General features: G+C 39.8%; 2 protein-coding genes across 6 annotated transcripts in view; one reads left to right on the plus strand and one right to left on the minus strand.

Moving 5' to 3' along the window:
• The window catches only part of LOC106657239 (ankyrin repeat and sterile alpha motif domain-containing protein 1B), a 45,824-nt gene extending 31,819 nt beyond the window's left edge, over positions 1-14,005 (minus strand). For 2 of the 5 annotated variants that reach the window (XM_023462898.1, XM_023462896.1), the window contains exons 1-5: positions 12,945-14,005; positions 3,914-4,012; positions 3,520-3,676; positions 3,277-3,422; positions 3,068-3,190 (exon numbers count right to left, since the gene is read on the minus strand). In XM_023462898.1, the coding sequence (XP_023318666.1) occupies positions 3,068-3,190; positions 3,277-3,422; positions 3,520-3,676; positions 3,914-4,012; positions 12,945-13,048 (629 nt within the window). In that variant the 5' untranslated portion in view covers positions 13,049-14,005. The remainder of the gene's footprint in view (positions 1-3,067; positions 3,191-3,276; positions 3,423-3,519; positions 3,677-3,913; positions 4,013-12,944) is intronic. The other 3 variants (XM_023462899.1, XM_023462897.1, XM_014378636.2) reach the window with 2 other exon arrangements.
• Positions 14,006-14,828: 823 nt separating this feature from the next.
• On the plus strand, positions 14,829-19,166 carry LOC106655178 (transmembrane 7 superfamily member 3-like). Its single transcript, XM_014375423.2, has 8 exons — positions 14,829-15,100; positions 15,320-15,670; positions 16,139-16,407; positions 16,607-16,778; positions 16,853-17,020; positions 17,097-17,249; positions 18,377-18,637; positions 18,727-19,166. The coding sequence occupies exons 1-8, from the start codon at positions 15,004-15,006 to the stop codon at positions 18,921-18,923; spliced, it is 1,668 nt and encodes a 555-aa protein (XP_014230909.1). The 5' UTR covers positions 14,829-15,003; the 3' UTR covers positions 18,924-19,166.
• The last annotated feature ends 3,553 nt before the right edge of the window (positions 19,167-22,719 follow it).

The following is a 22,719-nucleotide window of genomic DNA, read 5'->3' on the forward strand; positions in this document are numbered from 1 at the left end:
TTATCGATTAGCATATTCCATAGTATTATAGTTTCTACGTTCTAAATCGGCGCTGGCAATTGGAAAATCGATTCATAAATTGAATTTCGCGGGAGCTATTAAAAGGCTCATCCGAACGCGATCGGAAATTCTCGGTAATAAAGTGTCAGCTGCTGCGGTTGGCGGTGGATCATTGAGCCGTGCGGTAAAGCGATCGACAGCAGCAGCAACGCTGCAGCAGGCTCTGCACGCGAACCTGCAGCACTGCGCGTCGCAGTTTCGTATTTTCGAATTTGGAATTTGCGGAAGCAAAAGTATATCCCCCTGCCAGAGCAGGGCAGGGATGAAATCTGTTGTAACTATCATACGAGTTGTATCCCGTGGAACGAAAACGGTCGAGCGAGAGAGAGCCTGGCTCTAGCTATAGCCTGGCAAAGCGCGCAACGAAGCACCGGTGGAAACGATCGCATTATAAGCGAAGCGTCGTTAAAGCGATTAACAGCCGACGCCGCTGCAGTTGGGCAGTGCCGCTACTGCTGATTCTATATACCTCGTTGCCGGCACCGTTGACCGGCCGGCAAAAAAATGGCCGTCATGCGATGCCCGATTACATTTCGATTCTCTCTCGTATATACGAGAGCTGGACTCTGCGCCTATACACACACCCACACACAATACACGCGCGATGCTCGCCTCGGCTGTGCTGCCGCTCTGCATGCTGTACGCGTTGTATACGCGTTTATACACAGGCAGATTATTTTAAAGGCTTACCAGCCGGATTACCAATGCTCTGTGTATACACATATAGTGCTGCTGCTGTGTATATGGCGCGCACGGTCCATCACCGCGATGTTAAGTGCCACGCACCATCGAGCTGGACTCGCGCCCTCGCTCCGCAGCAGCTAGCTCTCTTTCGCCCCCGCCCGCGCGACCTTTTCTCTGTTGCTCTCTGTAATAGTTGCGGAAGCTTCGTAGATTCGCTGTCGATTCTGTAAGCGCGATAGGCCCCGATATTATATTCGATGAGCGGATTTGCCATTTGCACGCGGCTTTCCACTTTTGCTCGTACACTCGGAACTAAGTTTCCCCATGCCAATATAATGCAGCCCTGTCGCGCTTTTCAAAAATTCTTAGGACCTATGTAGATCGAAATTTCCTATAGTACAGGTGTATCGATGATAGAATTTAAACTTAGCCGATGGTTAATTCGATGTTGGTTCGAGTGACCAATAGCTCAAAAACAAAAAAAAACAAGACAAAATTAAGCTGAAATTTACATAAACCAGTGTAGACGAAGAGCTTCAATGATGAAATCTCATCAAATATTGAATCCGAAACGCAGAAGCAATAATAGAGAAGTGGAGTGGAGAGTGTGTACCAAGCGAGCGCTTAATGAAGTATATGCACACGTTGGTGCATGGATATATACATTGAAGAAATATGTATCGAGGGTTGGGAACGTGTTGGTGTATATATGGACTTTGGGCAGCCCCGCGTCACGAGAGAAATACATATATATGGAGAGTAGCGAGTGTCTGGTATGTCACAAGCCGAACGCTCCAGTCGAAAATCCAAAGCTAACCAGTAGCACCACCACCACCACCACCACCACCATTGACAGTGGCAGCAGGCGGTATTCCATGTACGATCAACGCCGAGCTATATGCATATATACAACAGAGAGCGAGAGAGATAGTGGGTTGCATGCGGAGGTGTGTGATCCCGGTTTGGTGATCTCTCCCTCTACCTCGGGATTCGCATGTAGATTCGTGAGCTAATGCGATCTCTGCTATAGGCAGAGCGGACGGCACGAGCTGCAACAACGGCAAGCACAGAGAGAGCGAGAGCTGTGTGCGGGCGATTCGCGCGCGAACGAGGATTGGCGAAGAGGCCAGAGGATGAACTCATCGGGGCCGATGCAAGCATCATAGAGCCCAACGACTGAACTACTATAGTGATGCCACATACACACACACACACACACACGTGCACGCGCGAGCATATATATCGACACGCAGTTCGTGTCTACCTTCGTAATATTGAACCGTCGTGATTACGCAACGAGCTTACGGATTGACTCTCATCCGGCGCTTTATCCTCCGGCTCTGATTCCACATGTATATTCTCCTCTCCTCTGCCCGCGCCTCCTCTTACCCTCCCTCGCGTCTCGCTTGCTGGTTTATCTGTGTCTATTTCCTTGCTTCCTCCATTTATCTATCTGTCTGTATCTATCGCATCCATCTATCTATCTATTTGTGTGTTCGCGTTGGCCAACGATCCCAGGCGCAGATATAGCGGCTCTCTCTCTCTCTCTCTGTACGTTTGTTACTACTATGGCGTTTGTTTGCGCGCGACACATTCTCCGAAAGTCAGAGCTTTACACCGGGCTAGCTCGACGACTGCTGCTACTGATTTGGTTGCGCTTGCTATCTATATGCCTATTCTGGATGTGGCAAACGTATGATGTACCGATGGCCAGTTTCGCAAGCAGAGATGAAACCAACCGAGCTTTCTTTACCGGACGTATACAAGTTTTGTAACAGCGAGCTATATAGCTCAACAACTTGATCTTGACAATCTTAGTTCGACATCGTTTGCAATTATATAGCTAGTTCCAATATATCTTGCCTTTTATCTTTCACATTCATGTATTGAGCTTGCAAGTTGTCGCAACGAGAAATTCTATTCTTATTTTATGGATTGTTTACCGAAATTTAATTAATGCATTATTTATCAATGATAAATTTAATAATTATTGAAGCTATTTCTATTGAATAACGGTAACGGCGTAAATTTATGCATTTTATGTACATTAATACAAGCATATTATGTACGCTCATCTAGATAGCTTCTTGACATGAACGCGTGAAGTGAAAATTATTCAATCATTCAATCAACCTTATCGAATTATTCAATAAAACAGTCAAAATTATATGACAGCTCGCACGAGTCAATATTTAATTCCTTAAATCTCAATCTAAATTAGTTCTTCATACTAATAAATACTTTCTAATACTTCCAAGATTTGTTTTTAGTCTTAATCACTTAGGCATGTGAAAATTTTAATAAAAAAATAAATAATTCTTACCGGTGCCCATTGCGTGATGCTAAATGTAAAGGTGTGTGAGGGAAGATCAATGAAGATGAGGAACTTCGCAGAGACTGAATTAATTCAGGATGAGCTCGTACCAACAACTCGACTGTTTCCAACCTGCAAGAGATATTAACGTTTCATTGCATTGTTCTTTTATTATTTTATTGATTGAAAATTAATAAGATGAGCTTTGCGTAATTTACCTGCCATACTGAGCAGCTAAATCCAGCGCCGATTCCCCTCGGCTGTTGCGGATACTAGGATCGCATCCTGCCTGTAACAATTGGCCTACGACTTCTGTGTGTCCGTACTGTGCAGCGCAATGCAATGGCGACTCCGTATCCTTGGTCTAAGACAAATAATTAGAATTTCCGTCGAGTTCAGGGTTTGTACAATAAAGGGAGCCGCCGGATTCCGGGGCTCTTAGATAGAGAAATTATATTTACCAGTAGGTTGACATTTGGCACTGATGGTCCTTGAGTCAGAATTAATTTCACTATTTCCGAGTTGCCGGACCATGCTGCTAAATGAAGCGGAGACGAGCCCTTCGAATCGACTATATTGGTCGATGCTTCGTATTGCAAAAGCAACTTCACCACTTCCCTGGATATATCATGAGATAATTAGAATGGTTAAATGTCGGTTTAAAATTCACGAGTTATTAAATATTGAAAGGAATTGAAGAGAAAAATTTCATTGTATAATTTATAAGTGACACAAGAAAGCAAAAACTTTGAAATTTTAATGAATCTAATTTAAAAGAAAATTTAATGTAATTTCGTTTGTAAATAATCCTCCAGTTGAGTCAATTCTTTGACTGCGCTGAAATTTAATTTTTACCTGTGACCGTTAAGAGCTGCATGATGAAGCGCCGAATAACCACTAGAATCTTGTACATTAGCACCAGGACCTCTGCGTAAACTGTAACGAAAAATTCCTCTATTTAGGGAATGTTACCATTAGTTTTTTCTAACTACTTTTACATTATTGTATTATTGTATTATATGTATTTTGAATAAAATAATATTTAAATTGAGCATTATAAAGGAAAAGGAAAAAATGTGTCCATTTGTTTTTAAATATTTTTTTTGCAAATCAATTACAATACGTTTTTATTATCAAAATTGCAGCCCACTAGAGTGCTTTATAATTTAATTATTGAGAGATATTTCTCTGCACTAAAAGTTAAGGGTATTAATATGAATGTATGAATGCACAAATACATAAACTGTAGGGAGAGGGTACAAAATATGGCAGGCTCGCTTTTCGTTTGTTTAGCGAGCTTCGCTAACGAAGCTATCCGCGGCAATAGCCGATATTCCGCTCGACACATGTTCTTGTTGTTTCGTTCTATTGTCACTCTGCTATATCTACATCTCGTGCCCAGTCAACTCCCGCGGGATGATGCAAGCTTCTGCGCTGTATATAATCTACATCCGTATTTGTCCACGACTTCCGATGCCCTACCTCGCTCTCTCTCTTTTTCGTGTACCCGCGTTTATACGCATCACGTCTACAAAGTAGCACCCCTTGCAATCGTCATGATTGTTGACGAACTTCGCTATTGAACTAGAAAATCTTATTAGTAATCTTGCAGTTGCAACGTGTGCCAATTGAGTCATATGCCGTGGATAATCCACCCAACATAGTAAAAATTGTCAACAGTACAACGTAATAATATTTGCTATGACCATTTTTCTCCATTGATGGTGTAATAGTGCTAATGTATAATGTATACATTATGAAAATGGTTATTTCAAAAAAATTTCCAAATAAATATAATAAAGATTTGCATCGCGAATTATCAATTTTGATTGAATCTTCGTTAAAGTTGATAAATATCACTTTTCAATATTTATTTATGATTAAACCATTTTTCATATCTGCATTACGATAGTAAAAGCAAAATTGAAGTATGTTTCATTCAAACCAAAGTTTGTTTTTCTTCTTCTGAAGAATATTAGATGTCATACGGTACTATTATTACCAAGATCTATATTTGTCCTAAACTTATATAACCTTTTCAAATAGAAACGACCCTTCCTTTACTCGATAGACTCCCCCTATTTGTACACATAAACTGCTCCCTAGACTTAACTTTGGTGACAGCAACTTATGACGAATATGTCATTAAAACGTGACTGGCACATTGATATATTACATGGGTACACAAAACCAAACTAATCTAGCACAATAAACGTAATATTTATCATCGATTATCATCAACTCAGCAAGAAATAAAAAAAGTTGCAATAGTTATGACTAAAATGATTCAAGCTATTAAATTATAGGCTACTATATAAACAAATCCGATGATGCAATGTAAAGAACTAAAGCCAAGATCACAATTATCATCAAAGAAATATTTATAAGTAAGAACTAGCGTATACAACACCTGTACTTGATTTTTAAAAGTCGTTAAAAAGGCTGTACTATTGTTGATGCAAGTTGCAAAAGAAAATAAGCGAAACGAGGCCGCAACGAGGTAGGCAAGAGACGTGAGAAAAGATGTTATAGAAAAAAGTACAAAACGTCATCGAAATGTATAATAAAGGAGCACTTGTGTCGCGTGTCGTGTTAGTCGTCAATCGTAGAATCGTATATTAATTCGATTTCGAGCGCAGCCCTTGCGTTTTTCCCCTTGGCGTCGTCGGGTCGGCTTTCCTGTGATCTATTGTAGGGAAACATCAAAAATCAAAGTATAAGCCGTATACTTGTAGCGCAATGCATCAGTCGCTCACGCAATTTCGAATAACGATGAATACGAATTTATTCGAGAGGTACAGACACGTGGCGCACTCTGCTTTAGTGCCGCTGCTACTTTTATGCATATGTACTCGCAGCTTTTCTGTGTTGTTTTTCTATGCCATTATTCGATTTCGTTACAAGTTTTTTTTTGGCGTATCGACAGGATATTTTCTATATTCGATGATTTTGTAATACAATTCTATTACAAATTTATTAGAATTGTGTTAGAAAAATTGTGTGTTGGATAACTGCTTGTCTATATGATAAAAATGAAGAAATAACTAGAGTGGTATTGCGAACTTTTTTGTTGGCTTATGATTCATTTTGATCGGAAAAAGTATTGAATGATTGAAGTAACTTACGATCAAAAAACATACTAATTGTAGCAATAAAATAATATAAGCAACACAATAACTTCATTCAAGAGACTGTGAATCATCAATACTAAAAAAAGAATATTTTGCAATGACTAATGCCGCAGTATTTAAAGTACAGAATGATAATGAATATTTTAAAACTGAACAATGATTTTTCTATAATGGTAAACAAAAATGAACTTTATATTAACCTGCGTATGAATTTAAATAAATCTTGTATAAACAAAAATGTCATGTAGTTTATTCTTGTAATAAAAGTATTGGTGGAACTAATTATTTTGATGTGTGCACTATATATCTTATTAATCATGAAACTTCAGCAGTATTACTTCGTCTGTTCATACAAAAAAAGTCTCTAATCAAAACTTCTTCGTGCAACTTCTGAGCAAAAGTGCCTCTATATTTCTCCTACCAATAATTCATTCTCGTAGTCTTTCTTTTTTGTAGCATCTTTAATCTACCCCCTAATAAAGTTAATTTTTTGAAAATTCATTTTGAAATCGGGAACTGAAATCAAGGTGAAGAATAACATTATGAAATATGAGCACTAGAGCATAATTATTCATCTCATTCATTTTAAACTATTAGTCTCAGGGTATAAAACTAATGGATCACTTTTTAATCAAATAAGTTTACATTTAAAAACTTATTTCAAGTTTGATTCAGGTAAATTAAGATTCAATGCAACGGAAAAACCTTGAGGTTTGAAATCAACACTTTATTGGGGGGAAAACAAAATTGAAGTAATAGTTAAGTATTGGGGCATAATAATTTACACGTGTACGTATAGCAGCAAAATCAAAAAACAAGTACAGATGAAGTTACTTGCCAACTAAACATATTGTGCTCGTTACGAGCGAATCCACGAACGTCCCCTAAAGTTAACATACTTTTCTTAACCGTTGGAGCGCGTTTTCTCTCGGAACAAAAAAGAGAAAGAGAGACAGAGAGAATGCGAGTGTTTCTATATGCACCTCTAGTGCCACTTAATTAAGGGCTGAATGTTGGCGCGGGGCTGTTGTCGCAAAGACAAATAAATTACAGGCTGCTAAGAGACGTTCTTATAGCCGTTGGACTCGAATAATTGTGTGTTTGTATACGTTGCGAGCTCTAAATATGCACGCGAATCTCCGATGTATGTATACACATTCGCGCACACACATGAGCTCGTCGCTTCAGTCTTGCTGTTCTCTCTCTTTCTCTCTCACTCGTCTACGTGCACGGCGATAGGACACCTATGCTCTGCTCAGAGCTCTATATACCTTTGCGTTATTGTGCTAGCCGTGGCCTGAGCGAGCCATGGCTGGTCCAATTATCTTTACGCGCCTCTGAGCATACGCCGGGGGTCATGGCACATACGCTTCTCTCTCTCGCATATACGCGCGCCTTGTGCGCGCGGCGCTTTTGCGATTGTTAGTTTGCACTTAATTTAGGCACCTCCTTCATGTCAGTGCTCCTGTGCTGCTGCGAAGCTCTATTGCTATACTGCACACGCTTACGCACCCACCTGCGAACGATCGGCTCCCTTGCTGCGTGGCTCTTTTTAACGAACTCACTCGCTTGCAACGCTGAAACTGCACAGATTATCGCCTTCTCTCGCTTCCCCCCTTTCCTCCACCCACCCCCTCTCTCTCTTTTATTATTTGATCGAGCTTTAACGAAGTGCCACGCTGTTCAAGCGCAATAAGTGCAAGTCTTTTAAGTCGATTACATTTTTTTTAAATATTAATTGCATCGCAAGCTCGTTTGTTATTTGTGATATTTATATGCTCATAGTATTTACATTGATATTGAAACTTTTTTTTTCATTTTACTGACCCGTTTTTTATTTTTTCAGTAATACTATGTTTTTTTCCAATCAGATTATTTGATTCATTATTGGCATTCATCCAAGTAAGTAATTTTAATTTTTTCGGAAAAATGATACTTTTGTTTTATTATCATTCATGTTCATAAACATACCACGCAGATTGAATGAACTCCTGATTGCAAGTCATTGTAAATTAACTATTATTTGTTAGAAATAATGCGCAAGAAAAGTTTCATTGGCGTATAATTGAATAAACTTCTAAAAATATAGTTTGAGAACCTAGTTTAAGAAACTAGTTTAAGAAATTTTCAGGTACAAAGCTTTTACGTAATTTTTTACGTTAACAATTTATGAGAAATCAACTTTCAAAGCAAGTAAAGAGGACTGTGATAGAAATTTTCATTTATGACTAAAAAAGATCATTTAAATTTTTTTTAAATTCTTAAGCATTAATTGGCTTATTGTTGACAATTTTTCCATTACAATCATATTAAAGTTATTCAGCGCATTTTAAATGACCTGAAAATGATAATTTAATCATTTAAAAAATTTGAGTTTCAAAAAACCAATTTTAAACTACTTTAAATACGATAACAACAGTCTAAATCTTCACCACCAGATGGCGAGTACTTTTATTTGTAAATCTGCAAGTGGCAAGGTAAAAATAATTGTATATGTCATAGCACAGCAAATTCAACAAAGAAATTAAAATTATCTTTATTTATTATAAATAAAGCAATTTTTAATGTCTTCTTTGAAGGTAATCTTTATTAACTTTCGCACCTATAGCTATTAGGGTTTAATGAAACAGATTACTCTAATGATATTTTAAAAAATTACCTTAATTTTATTATACTTGAATGCCAAAGCTTTTTTCAAGTCCTAAATTTCAAATCCCTAATTGATTATTAAGTATAGCTCAAACACACATTTCAAATTTTTGATTTAACTGATATTGGAAATTCTTGACACATTTTTTCAAGTGGAATAAATTTTCTGATGCTTGAATAGGTAATCTTTCATAAAAAAGACCTCGAGAGGTACAATGAATAAGGTGATTGGGTCAATGAGGCAAAATTAACGGTCAAAAATTTGTCTATAAAAGGATGACAAAGTAAAAACTAAAACAAAAGGTTGAGGGTCATTAGCATGACATCATCGACTATACTTATATATTACTCAATATTGATTAAAATTAATATTTGTAACTATTATATTGTACTTATGATAACTATTTTTTATACTAGTATGTGACAGAATTAAGAAATACTGCACATTTTATAATAGAATAGATAAACGAAAAATGTCATTGTAAAAATATTCAAAGCATTCGACGTATACCTGCGCTTCAATACTTGTACGTAGAGGTCAAATTTATCACATTTAATGTACGAAGATACTCGTGTCTGTTGGAAAATAACGTACTCGAGTGTCATATCAAGATTTTTTATCACTTTAAATTTATTAATTTGTGAATTTTACATTGATGAAGTAATGTTTGACGTACGAAAATGAATTTTGATGATTTTTAAAATTATTTGATTGAATGTAAGTATAATTATTATGTGTAATTTTTTATCCGATCAAACATTTACTATTATTATTATCATTATCCTTCTTTTTTTATTAAGCAACAAAGTGAAATCGTAATTATCAAGTTTCATCGGTCCCAATTTTCATTTATGGCATTTCAAACGATTCGAATAATTAGCGCAGAAAAAGATGTCCTCGAATTAATGAGAAATTGAGAGCAACTGGGATGAAAGCAAAACACGTGTGCCATTTAGATGGAAAAGTGAAAAATGAGTTCTGGGCGCGAGCATAAAGAACATGAAAACTAGTCCAATAATTGTCGAAAAAAAGTATGTTCATTCAGCGAGCTCGAGTTAGCGGCTTAACGACAGATGCGTGACAGTTAGCGAATTCCAGCCGCAAGCGTGAAAACGTGTCAGCGAGTCTCGGTGAAAAAAAAAAGTAGCTCACGAGTCTAATATGAGATACGTGTGTGCATGGCAGTGTGGTACATAACACGCCCGCAGCTCGCGTTGTTGGAATTAGAAAATGAAAAAGTTGCGGAGTCGTAAGTGAAAAATGTGTAAGTTCTGTACGAGCTGCGAGGTAAAGCTGCGGAGTACGTATTATACATATAGTAATATATTCCCGCGTGCATGTAGGGAGGAAAACGGGAGCGCGTGCGAGGTGCATTGGGCGAGAGTCAGGTTGACTCGAAGTAGCGAGTAGTAGTACAAGAGGCTGTTTACGCCTTAAGGAGCGAGAGAGAGAGAGAGACTCGAGAGGACGACAATCGAAAAGGGGGGAACTTTACGTGCTGCACGTACTACTACTACTACAACATACTAGCTACACTTCAACACCGGCGGATCGATCGCGCAAGCGGCTTGCGATTACGACGATGGAATTTCGTGAACATGCGCCCGCGTATACGTACAAATATATATATATATGGCTCAGTGGGTTGGCTGGCGCAAGAAAAAGCAGCGCGCTGGAAGCTGCACATACACACATACACAGATGCAGCAGTGGTGCAGGCTAGTGCACACTACTCTATAGATGCGTACGAGTTACGTATAGACGTACGTCGTCGTCGTCGGCGGCGGCGTTGACCCAGTGAAGCGCAACTGGCAGTAGAAGCAGCAGCAGCAGCTCGACCCCGATATCCGGCTAAAATATGTACGCGCGTTTGTGTACGCGCTGCATTAACCTCGTTTCACCGGCAGCATCGTACTATATAGGTATACCATATACGCAAAGAGCACAGCGGAAAATGGGACCTGGCCAAAGCACATCCTCGCGCACACGCCGGGCGGCGCGATGATCGTCGTCGTCGTCGTCGTCGTCGTCGTCGTCTTTTCCTCTGCAAGCTGCGCGTTTGTCGTCGTGCGCTCGCGCGCGCGCCTGCTCACGGGCTTGTTATATTTATCTTTCGGCAATGTGCTTGCTCCACGCCGCTCGCCCATACACAGTATGTATATAGGTAGTAGTTGTAGCCGAGCCTTGCTCGCAAAAGTAGGACACGCGCTGTGCGCTGCGCGCAGCATCCATTCCTATATACATTACGTCGATATTATATATATCCGGCAGCGCACTTGGCCAGCTCTCCGTCGAATGTTTCGATCGTACATACGAGATTAGATAAAGAGCTTTCCAGGCGCCGTTCAGGCATATCCTATTACACGGTTTAAATACACTTGTTGACAAGAATCGAATTATGATAATTCCATTCTATGACTTTATAATTACTCTGGCACCTTCTTCGTGTGTAATTAAGCCTGATAACCTTTTCTCACTTGGTCGCAATTATGGGAGAATCGCTTGCGCCATTCACATGTGTGGTAAGGAGAAACCCGCATAATGTACACAGATGGAGATTTAAAAGTCGTACATAAGGCCTATTAAAGAATAGATAAAGCCGTGCGTACGTGTTTTAAGTAGTCGCGAGCACGCTCGCCACGCGAGAGCTTCGGCGTCGATGAATCATCGAACACATTATTAAAGTAACGCCTGTACTGGCCGGAGCGGCAGCAGATGAACGCAACATGACAAAGAACATGTGTGTGTGTGGCGGTGGAGAGTGTCATACGAGTGTTGACGGCTGACTATGCGCGACGAGAGATACAACGTGATCTCTCGAATAAGTAATTGACCGATAATGTCTAATGCGCTGCAGGCGAGCTTGTATTTTTTTTTTCATTTAAATGACAATCGAGAAACCGATGCCGAGAGTTGCGTGTATCGGAAGCCCGAAGGAATGTCAATGATCTTTGTGTACAATATACAATATAATTTATATAGGGGAAATCTGTCCACATACTGTGGTGCGGTGGTGAGCGGTCGAGAGACGTCACGCACAGAAATTGGAGCAGCGACTCAACGAGAACGTGAAAAACAAAAGGTCGACTGCTGCTGCTGGCCTATGTGTATGTGTGTGTATGTACGACGACAAAAGCCGCATCAGCGGCGGCGTATTTAGGGGCGTATAAAGCGCCTGGCCACGATAACGCACGTCTCTCTCTCTTTCTCTGTTACTCGTGAAACACATATTCGAGCGCCGATACACACGACTTGCTGCTTCTTATTTAACCTAAATGCAACAGCAGCCGCAATCGAATTCTTGCGCGTATTATTATTATATATTCAAAAGGCCTCGGCCGGGCAGGCAGGCACGTCTCGAGCTCGTGATAATTTCGCGGCTTTTGCGAAAGCGAGGGCATATCCTTCGGAGTCGCCACAGTCCGACGACGAATCTTTCTCTCTGTGTTACGGAGCTGCGCGATAATAAAAAAAAAACTTTCACACTGCTGCTGCTGCTCGAGACTCGAGTGCTGTGTGTACAGCTTTACGCGGCGCATATAGTAGTACAACCGCGCGTACTACAGGCGCGAGCGTACGCTCTCCCGTGCTCCGTGCAGGTATGGGTGTGCGCATCCAGTGAAAGACACCCACACACCCATGCAGCCACATAAACATGCATACGGACGCCCGCACCTACGCTCGTAAACGAAACTCTCCGTAGGTTAGGTGGCTCTCGTAGACATATATACATATACCTATAGTGCACGCGCGTCAAGGATGGGTACATGGCACCCACACACCGTAACGCGTATGCGATATATTCTAGACGTCCTATTCCATATATGGGTAGGAGCTAGACCCCGAGCGATAAAGGCGATGATAATTCGACAGCTGAGCGAGGTTATAACCACCCGCTGTTTGACAGCTTGACACGAGGGGCAAGTGTCATCCTCTCGAGGCTCTGCGTTTTTACGACGTCGTTCTGCTCGTCCTTTCTTTTTTAAAGGGATCGGCAGAGGTCTCGAGCAAAACGCGACGAAAGAATGAAGGAGAGCAACGAAACGCGTATGAGGATGGTAATACAATGTATAGCAGTAGTAGCTGAATATTAAAGCACACCCACCTTGCAAGGGGACCACTCCTCTTCGCACGTTGTCCCAGGATCTTATCGACGACGGCTACGTTGCCGTTCCTGGCCGCCTCGAGCAGCTCCTGGTCCTTGCCCATGGCCCATTCAGCCGGGCCGCGGGACCCTTCTGGACACTGCACTCAACAACAACAACAACAACAACAACCACGGCACACACACCGTCTGCTGGGTTACAGCAGCAGCGACTTACCCACGGGCCAGCACAAGCTAGCAGCGCGTAGCACACACGACACTTTGGGGCACGTATATACGCACGACGAGCACGCACACAAGCTTGGCTCGCTCGCATTCACACGCACGCACACGAGCTTATACTGGCTGGCACACGACTCGGGCTCCCGAAACACCCACACACCAGCACACGACTCCAGTACACTATATGTACACACTGGGCTGCTGCTGCTGTGCACTATATATGTATGTATGTATGTAGTATACTGCTGGAAGCGAGAGCAGACTACTATACGTTTATATGCGCTCGCTGACGGAGGCAGCGCCAGCGATCGAGGCCCCTCTGCACGGGACAGTGAACGGGCGGTCTGCGCGCGAACTAAAGTGCGCCCCACTCGCTCCGTAATGTGTAGATGTAGACTGCTGCTGCTGCTACTGCTGGCGAGGCTCGGGCGCTCGGCCGTTTCATTGATCGGCCGCTTTGGCTAGCGTGTTGACTACTATACGTCGCGAGGCTTTGAGAGTGGAGACATCTTGCCAGGCCTGCTGCTGCTGCGCTCGGACTCGACCGTCGCTCCACCTGCAGCTCGATGCGCGCCACTAAATTTAAAAACTTGCAGACGACGCTCGGTGACAGCCCTCGTTGCTGGCCGACTATTATTATTGAGTACACCTCGTGGCTTGCTTGCAGTAGTGCGGACGAGGGTGATGTATATACGTAATGTACGGTGATACGGACCGCTAACTCTGGCCGCTCGTATCACTGTGCTGAAAGCAGCCCGTACCTATATCTATATATCGTAACTATTTTCTCGGACGCTGTCCGCGCGCGCTCCTCGTGTTGTGCTGCTGCTGCTGCAACAGGCACCACACACACCGCGGAGAGGGAAGTTCGTAACGAGTTTCCACAGAGCCGTCGACTGGGCTCTGAAGCAATGATGAATTACTTTGCTTGTGAGAGCTAGTTGCGGTTGACTGTTGCGGGTTCGCTGATACGTTATACCTATACACAACGTCGCATGTCATGTATGTGTATGTACGTGTGTTGGCATTGCCACTTGCCGCGCGCACCGATACGGCACAAGGCGCTAATCGGCTTTTCTTATAGACATTATCAGCTAACGCGAGCGATGACTAATATGTATCGTCGACTGCCACTCGCGACTGACTGACTGGCTCTTATCGTCTTGACTTTTTCTCACTTTGTTTCTTTCGTAAATATTCCAAACGTATAATTCGATTGCTACCGCACACGATTTATTCCAAATACCCGGTCGATGACGCGAGGTTTTGAATGGACTTAATGCATGCCAAACGTAATTCTAATTCCCTTGTCCGATTCTTTAATTGAAATCGATGAGAGAATCTATTTTCCCACACGATTAGATTAAGTATATTAATGGTTTATTTTTGATTCACACCATACTCAAATTCCATTATACGTTGGTCGATACTCGAAGTCTCCGGTGACTTCCCTTTTTATTATGACCGGAAGGACACAATAAACAAGTGCCATGTGCGTCTGAATTAAAACGAAAATCGTGTCCGCTCTTTGGTCAGCATTTCGAATCACTTAAAAATAAATGTCTTCGATATATCTGACTTGAAGCTACACATATGCCCTCGAGTGTAGATAATTATAAACCGGCATCGTAGCGCGAGATAGGCACAACATGCGTCAAACAGATTGGCGATCGTGCAGAGAGTCGCGACTGGTGACTATCACGCAATAAACAGTCTGCTGCTGCTTTCTTCCCTCTAGTCTTTGTATAATATTGAGCGCAAGTGTGTGCTCACGACAAATAATCGACAGAATGAGATAAAAGTTTTATGTGTATTACAGTCTAAAATTTTCGTTACAATGGAGACTTGTAAATTAGCGAATCTACTTATTTTTTCACTACTAGTCTTGTGTACTTCAGCTCTCGAATTGCCATCCACAGTGAATCGAGTGACAGGTGAGTCGGTTAACCTCAAAATATACTGAAAACTCCGCAGTTGTTTACAGTCGGTTCTAATTTGCATAACAATCTGTTGTGAATCTGAAGAACTTGTAAAGTTAAGCAACATGATGAGTATTTCAAAAATGTTATTGTAGTTATTATGAAAAATGTACTTATAAATAATTGTGAATGATTAGCATGTAAACAATAATAATGAATATTATATTTTTGTAGATGGAACTATCACATCTATATCTTTAAAGACTTATAACAGTTCCAGCGATAATGATGAAGCATTTTTGCAATTAGTATCCATTGATGGAAATGCTAACTTTAAAATTCAAGCTACCGATATACCTAGTGATGTATATTTTGTTATTATACAAGTGCATACATATATGCACAATGTGTCCATGTCTTATGACGTAGCTGTAAGTGATCATTTAACTGGAAATCATGTCAATGGTTCAAATATTGGACTTTTAATTGAAACGAATGCAGCTACCAATGCAGTTGTACGAGTTTCAAATACAAATTCTGAGAGTGTTGAGAGTCTTATAGCTATTTTAGCCTACACCAAAGATGGTAAGAAAGGTTTTGACATTTACAATACCTATTGACTATTAATCAATTTTATTTTTAAATCATTGTACTACATATGCTTTAAGTTAAATATTTTCAAGTATGGCTTGTACAAATATTTTTGCCAAATTTTAATGTTCAATCATGAATGTAGTATTTATATTTTCATTTTAAATGAGATATTTTAGGAAGTATTCAATTTTATTAAATATTCAACAAGTAACATAAAATTATTATTATATAGGTTTTATTTAATCAGCTTAACATTAGTATTCAATTTTATTTTTTAGTATTCAAGTATACAATTTTAATAAAAATTTAACAAGTAACATAAAATTATTATTATATATTTTATTTAAGCAGCTTGACATTATAAAATTAATAGTTTAAACTATTTAAAAATTTTTTTGAATTTATATTGCATAATTTTTAAAATAATCTGAAGTTATTAAATTTTAATAAATTCTTTAGCTCCTCAGCCAGGTGGTTGCAACATGGAGTTCAATGTTGAAAAGTCTCCTTTTCAAAAGCTTACCTTTAATGATAAGACAATAACTGTGGATGCGCAACCGGCATCCATACCACCAGTCGGAGGTCTCCAACTGTCATGTGAAAAGTTTCCTATCGCTCACGATGCCTATAGAATGTACATGCCTGAGCACGATTTCAGCAACGTTACTTACTTTACATCCATTGCAAATATGCTCACAGTGTCGGATATCGAAAAGAATGCCGCCCTTGTGAGTTGAATGAAAAAAAATACTCATGATCAAATTCACTCCAATACATTTGTCATTAATGCTTGAAATTTTTACACTAACGAAAAAAAAACCTTTCATGTGACTAATATCCATTAAACATTAATAAATTTCTCGCGAGCCCATCTAAAATTTCTTGCATAATCATGGTAACTGAGCTTTGATTGTAATCCACATATAGATCCCAGGATCGATATTCAACTCGGCTATGAGGCGGATATACAGTGTTTACCCCGGTACCGGATCGGTGTACGGTATGGTCGCGTATTTCGGAGAAGCTTCTTCGGCTTACGTACCAATCGTTACTTACGGATGTGACAGTTCTTCCTGGGCTAACTCCTGTTCCTATCTAAGTACTAACATTTTCCTCTTATGTATGTCAAACGATCGAGGTATTGTAATTTAGCAAACGCTTGTCTTGTTGCAGCCAATGCATTCACAAAAGTTTTGAGCGCTCTGGTGTTTTTCATCGGAGTATTTGTCGCGATGCGTGGACAAAATTTCTTCAAAACCTCGATGATACTCTTGGGACTGTTGTTCGGTGGTTATATTGGCTACACCATCGGTCTATACTACGAAACATTCAACCTTACAGGTAGGTTAAATCTTCACATCTGCCAATCTGTATTACATGAAAATCGTAACATCTATAACGTCCACTTTGGGTTTAGGTATCATCGTTATAGGAATGATCACTGGAATAGTGATGAGCTCTTTATGGCTGCTGTTATGGATGTCTTGGAGTAGTCCAATTCCTTCGTTGACTCTCACCGGCGTCACGCTGGGGTCGTTCTTTTTCTACATATTTTACTTCGCTGTACCAGGTAGGTGAAAGATAACGACGCTTTCCGTAATCCATTGCTCGGTTCGATTTTTTATTATTACATTTTTCAAAGCTGTATCGAAGAAGCGTGGAATATGCTTTTTATCTTTTTTTTTTTAAGAAAATGTAGAAATATAAAAAAATAATGGAATTCAGCTTAACATGCGGGGGGGCCGATATAGAATCGCGCGCGCGCTCTCGCAACCCCGCTAGAGTTAGCATGCCAAGTTGGGCAAAGGGATGAAGCAGCGGCAGCAGCAACAGCACATATATACACACACGTATAGCGAAAGAGAGAGAGAGAGAGAAAGACAGAGAATCGGATTGTGCGGTATACGGCTCCCCCGTAGTTTCTATCAATGATGCTCGCTCATGCGGAAATTCAGAATCCCTCGATTGCGAGCGAGTACGCGCCTATCCCGCCTTTCTCACCATAAAGTCGCGGCACACGGTGGCATTGGCGGCGGCGTCGGCTCATCGTACCCTCGGCCACCCTCGCGCGCGCGCGAGAGACCGAGCAGTTCTACTACTTTTATCCCTCGCGTGCATACACGTATATAAATATGTGTCTGTGTATGTGCGCAGTCGAGGAAAGACTGTAATGAGTAGTTGTCGTGAATATAGTAGCCCCTGCGCGCCCGAACGCTTCTCTCTCTCTCTCTCTCTCTCTCTCTCTCTCTCTCTCTCTCTTTTTATTTAGGCTGCGCAGCTCGTTTGCCTTAAGCGACTCATAGAAAATTCACATTTACCTAATTGTGTCCCCGCGTATTTATTTAGTATATCCCGAGTTATTGGGATTACACGCTTCACGGCTCGACTGCGCCTATCCGACCCAAGCCAACGCCGACCTTTCTTTTACTACGGCAAATTTGATCGATCTAGATACCGAAACTCCGTTACAAAAGGGCCGTGTAGCAGTACATTTATGCGCTGCTCTTTCATCCTTTGACGATATCGCCGATCTTACCCGATAACGATGCAATTTCTTCCTCTCGATCATTCTGATGCGCGTACGAAACAACTTTCGACTAATGGATTGCGGAAAAAAAGCTTGCTGCCAACTTTGATAGTAAATGACGCAACTGTGCCGACTTGTGTTTCACTAAAATTATATGCCCTTCTTTACAGCTGGAGCATGGTACCTAGAAATGGACTCTTATTACTGGCTTATATTCACGACTTTTGTCGTTATGACTTTCCTCGTGTTCAGCGTTGTGCCGCTCATAGGAAATATCCTGTGCTTCACTATTTTAGGATCTTACGTGTCCATCCTAGCCGTGGATTACTATGTTGGATCGAATCTTAAATACATATTGATCAATAGTATCAGACGATCGACGGACGATGATTTCAAGTACGCCGTGATTCAGCCTCCATTTCAACGCAATGGTAAGAAAATAATTTGATACACTTGGAAATTAACGCAGCAATGACTATGTACATTGTACACTTGAATGATTCATTCTTTGATTTTTCAGATATTATACTCACCTTATCTTGGGCGTTCATTGTAATTGTTGGAATTTTCAGGCAATATTCCAATAACTTGAACAGACTTCCTTTTCCTCCGTCGACGCCAAATACTGCCAGATATACTGAAAGAACTGCTATCTTCAGTAGACGAAGATATGAAGCCGAATATCAGACTTTCCACAATCCTCCTGTTTTTTATTAAACCAAAAAAATATTATAAAGATTTGAGCATGCAAACGTTTTATGTGGAAAAACGCATGCACGAACTGAAAAGTTATTGACTAAAATGTTACACATTTATAATTATGTCATTACCAAACAAAATTGACTGTTAAAACTTAGTCTTTTATACATATTTTGTTTGTTAAAAAAAGAAAAAATTATTTCAATGACTTTACAGAAAATAATGAAACTTATCCAGAACGCTTTTCGTTCAAATTTTATACATGTAAATTATGTATGAAATAAGAAATAAAGAACCATTTATAAGACAAACCTTATTGATCATATTTATATAATGTTGAAAATTTGTAGTTATCAGGAAAAGGAAATGATGAATTTGTACACATTATTTGAGAAAATTCCAATAACTTTTATTTAAATACCAATGTTTGCTTTTCATTTAACGTCGATTATTACAATAATTTTTTGCAAATTTTCAATTTTGTGCATGTACACATTAAACACCCATTCGATCTCACTCGCACGCAAACGTAATATGAATGACCTTTCACCCACTAAACGAACGATTAGGCTAAACCTCGATCGTTCTCGCATTCGAAAGGAATAATTATTAAAACTTCATTGAGTCAAGACAATTGTGACGCTAGCTATAATTAGAGGTTCGATTTGTTTTCTTCTTTTTTTTTCATCTCTCTCCCTTTTTACCATATGACTACTACTTACAATCTTAAGAGGTAATCACAGCAACAATATTATTCTCAGTATTCACAACACTTACATTGGATTACTGCCGCGATATCGTATAATAATACCATGTTTTATAATATTTTTTTCTCGCGATTATTATTTTCTTATATATTTGCTCGCATTATATGAGTTTGCGTGTATAGTACACACAACAATCGCTCGGTGCGCGTACTGATCGCTATTACAGACAATACATCGGTAAGGGTGGGGACCTCTGCGAACCGTTAACACATTTAACGTTCGCTATTTTCATAAATGCATATTATGTAATATTTATACGGTGAATTACATCGCGTAATTAAATAAATACTGCTACGCTTTATTGAATGTTTACATCGATATAATGTATACGGCGTATATATAGTTGCTATAGGTGCAGATGTGTATGCATATACGTATTATTTTGTATATACAGTATATATTTTCGTATATATACAAACACACATAATATTATATACAAAATTGATTTTTCCCGAAAGCCGAACAAATTCGGCTAAATTGTGTTTGAGTCGTAAGTAGCTCTGTCGGAGATTATTAGTTACTCAATTTAAAACGAAAAAACATAAGTATATATTCATATACACGTATCGTATAATAATTAAAAATAAATGTACAATGAAACGACTAACAATTGAAGAACTAAAGAAATGTGCCTATTTACAATAAACGTTTTTGATCGATTTGTACAATCGTTGTTTTTTTGAAGCAAGTCACATTATTTTATGCTTGGCCGAAATATGAGACGAGTCTGGCCAATGCAAGTTTTGAGAAAAAAATTTCCGAGCTTTATTCAGAGAAATCGCCCAAGTATTTCATTATTATTAGCTATTGAGATCAAAAACATCGGAATACGCGATTAAATGAATATTTAACATAATTGTTTTCATGACTTTTACATGAGAAGCACGTATGAGCTTTAATTCGTAAAGTATCATTGCGGCTCGTTAACTTAACAACTCAATACCAAGTGTGTATTTTACTTGTGTGCTTAAATTCAGACTTTTTCGTTATCGAGATTCGAATTCATATATCTATAAGTATTTATAATTCCTGCTCTAGTTTTAATCTAATATCGAGGGAAAATTGCACGTCCAAAGAACGTCAGAACAATCAACTATACACGTACATTATCATTGTAGAATTGCGAGACTTGCAAACTGGGGTGAGGCTATTATTTTTCTTTCACATACTTTATATTCTATGATAATCCGCATTTTGAGCATGGAAAAACATTTGCTGCGTAATTATATAAGTGATATATATAGATAAATGATATGCTTACGAAAAAGCACGCATCGAAACGAGTTTGGCAACAGAAATAATGTTCATTCACGAATCGTCTTTTATGTTCTCTGACATTATTATCCCATGTGAGAGACTTGACTTGATCTGCTTCGGTAATTTACAACAATATACGGTTTATAGTACATTAAAGTATGCATGGTTGATTTTATGTTACTATGTTAATTTATCGTTATAAATTATTTCCTATGGTTATTATTTTTAATCTTGATAATCCTTCGTTTACTGTATATCGTAACAGACAAATATATTTTTTTGTGTTTTGTTTTTGTGAAAAATGATTTTACCTTGTTCACTCAATCAAAAGCTCAAGAACAACTAGAGATGTTCACGCGATTAATTTATAATTTTATCAGACATAAAAAAAAGGAGCAGAAGTGCAAATGACAGTTTTAAATGTTAACTATAAATCATAATCTTAATTTATTTTTTCACAAGTAATACACATTTTTATAAATTTAATTATCTTTATACAAGACATTTTTTTTCTTTTTATTAGAAAAATTAGATTAAAATTTGTATGTAATATAATGATTGTGTCTTTTGCCAAGGTATTTTTAATAGCAATGTCGCAAGTGAAAACGTACGTATACGATACGTCATCCTTTTTATGTACAAATCACGTTTTAATGCTGTAATTAATACTCATGCATATTGAGCTTTTTTAAAGATAAAGTCCATATTGTTTTATAATTACTTTATTTTTTTACAGCAAAAACAAGAAAATAGCTTTTATTGCATAACTGCATCAATTGCAATCGACAATAAGGAAACTTTTCTAAAAAAAACACGAAACAAATCATTCACTTTATTCTGCTACAAACAATAAATCACGCAGTTTTCGGTTCATTTTCGTCGTTCGCGAAACTCGATACATCGGTGCGGAGAAGACCATCCAGAATACAAAGAAACGTTTTTTAAAATGTGGCATTGTGTGTGATGAGAGAAGCACACGGACAGTATATCAGAGAGAGATTAAATTTTGATTGACTCGCAGATAGAAACAAAAGCTTCTCTGGGAGTAGAAAGTACAGTCGCGTCGAGGAAGCTTTTGTGACTCTGCTGCTGCTGCTACTGCAGCGGTGGAATCGGACGATGGGCCAGCAGCAGCAGCACATAATATCGACGACTCTCGGCCGCGGAGAAGTGTGAATTCACGCGCGGCTGATGCGCACGCACGGAATAGTCGTGTACACATATATCTCTCTGTATGTATGTAGTAGTTTGAAGAAGCGACTCTAGCGAGTGTCGGATCGACGCGCAGACTACGCTGCCGTCGTCGTCGCCGCCGCCATGTCTTCGGTTTCGAGCGCGATGGCCGCGCGTTCGTCGACGAAAGGCAACTCTCGGGCACAATACGTCAGCCACGGCTTATTGCCCGTGCGTGGGTGTGTGTTGTGCGCGGCCCGTTACATACATACATAATGCACGCGCTTACGCAGTATATACGGAGAGAGAGATAGCTTGCGAAGGCCGCGCCAGGCGCACGCACAGACGCCCTCAAATATTCGCGATTACCATCGAGCACGGGAGAGAGAGAGAGACTTGGAGAAAGAGAGAGAGAGGCGGCGAGAGAGAGACAGATGGCTGTGAGCCACCCTCGCAAGCGCCCTACGTCTATACAGACATACACACACACACACACACAGACGTACGCGTCGTATTCGTGTGTGGGTGTGTATAGGTATACACAGGCGCGCACCACGAAGCTCAATCGTCGAGTCCCCTCACGCGGCCTCATCGATCTCCAGCCACAACGCGACAGA

Source organism: Trichogramma pretiosum, unplaced genomic scaffold, assembly GCF_000599845.2.
Source record: "Trichogramma pretiosum strain Unisexual culture from Peru unplaced genomic scaffold, Tpre_2.0 scaffold1, whole genome shotgun sequence".
In the NCBI taxonomy this organism is placed as follows: Eukaryota; Metazoa; Arthropoda; class Insecta; order Hymenoptera; family Trichogrammatidae; genus Trichogramma; species Trichogramma pretiosum.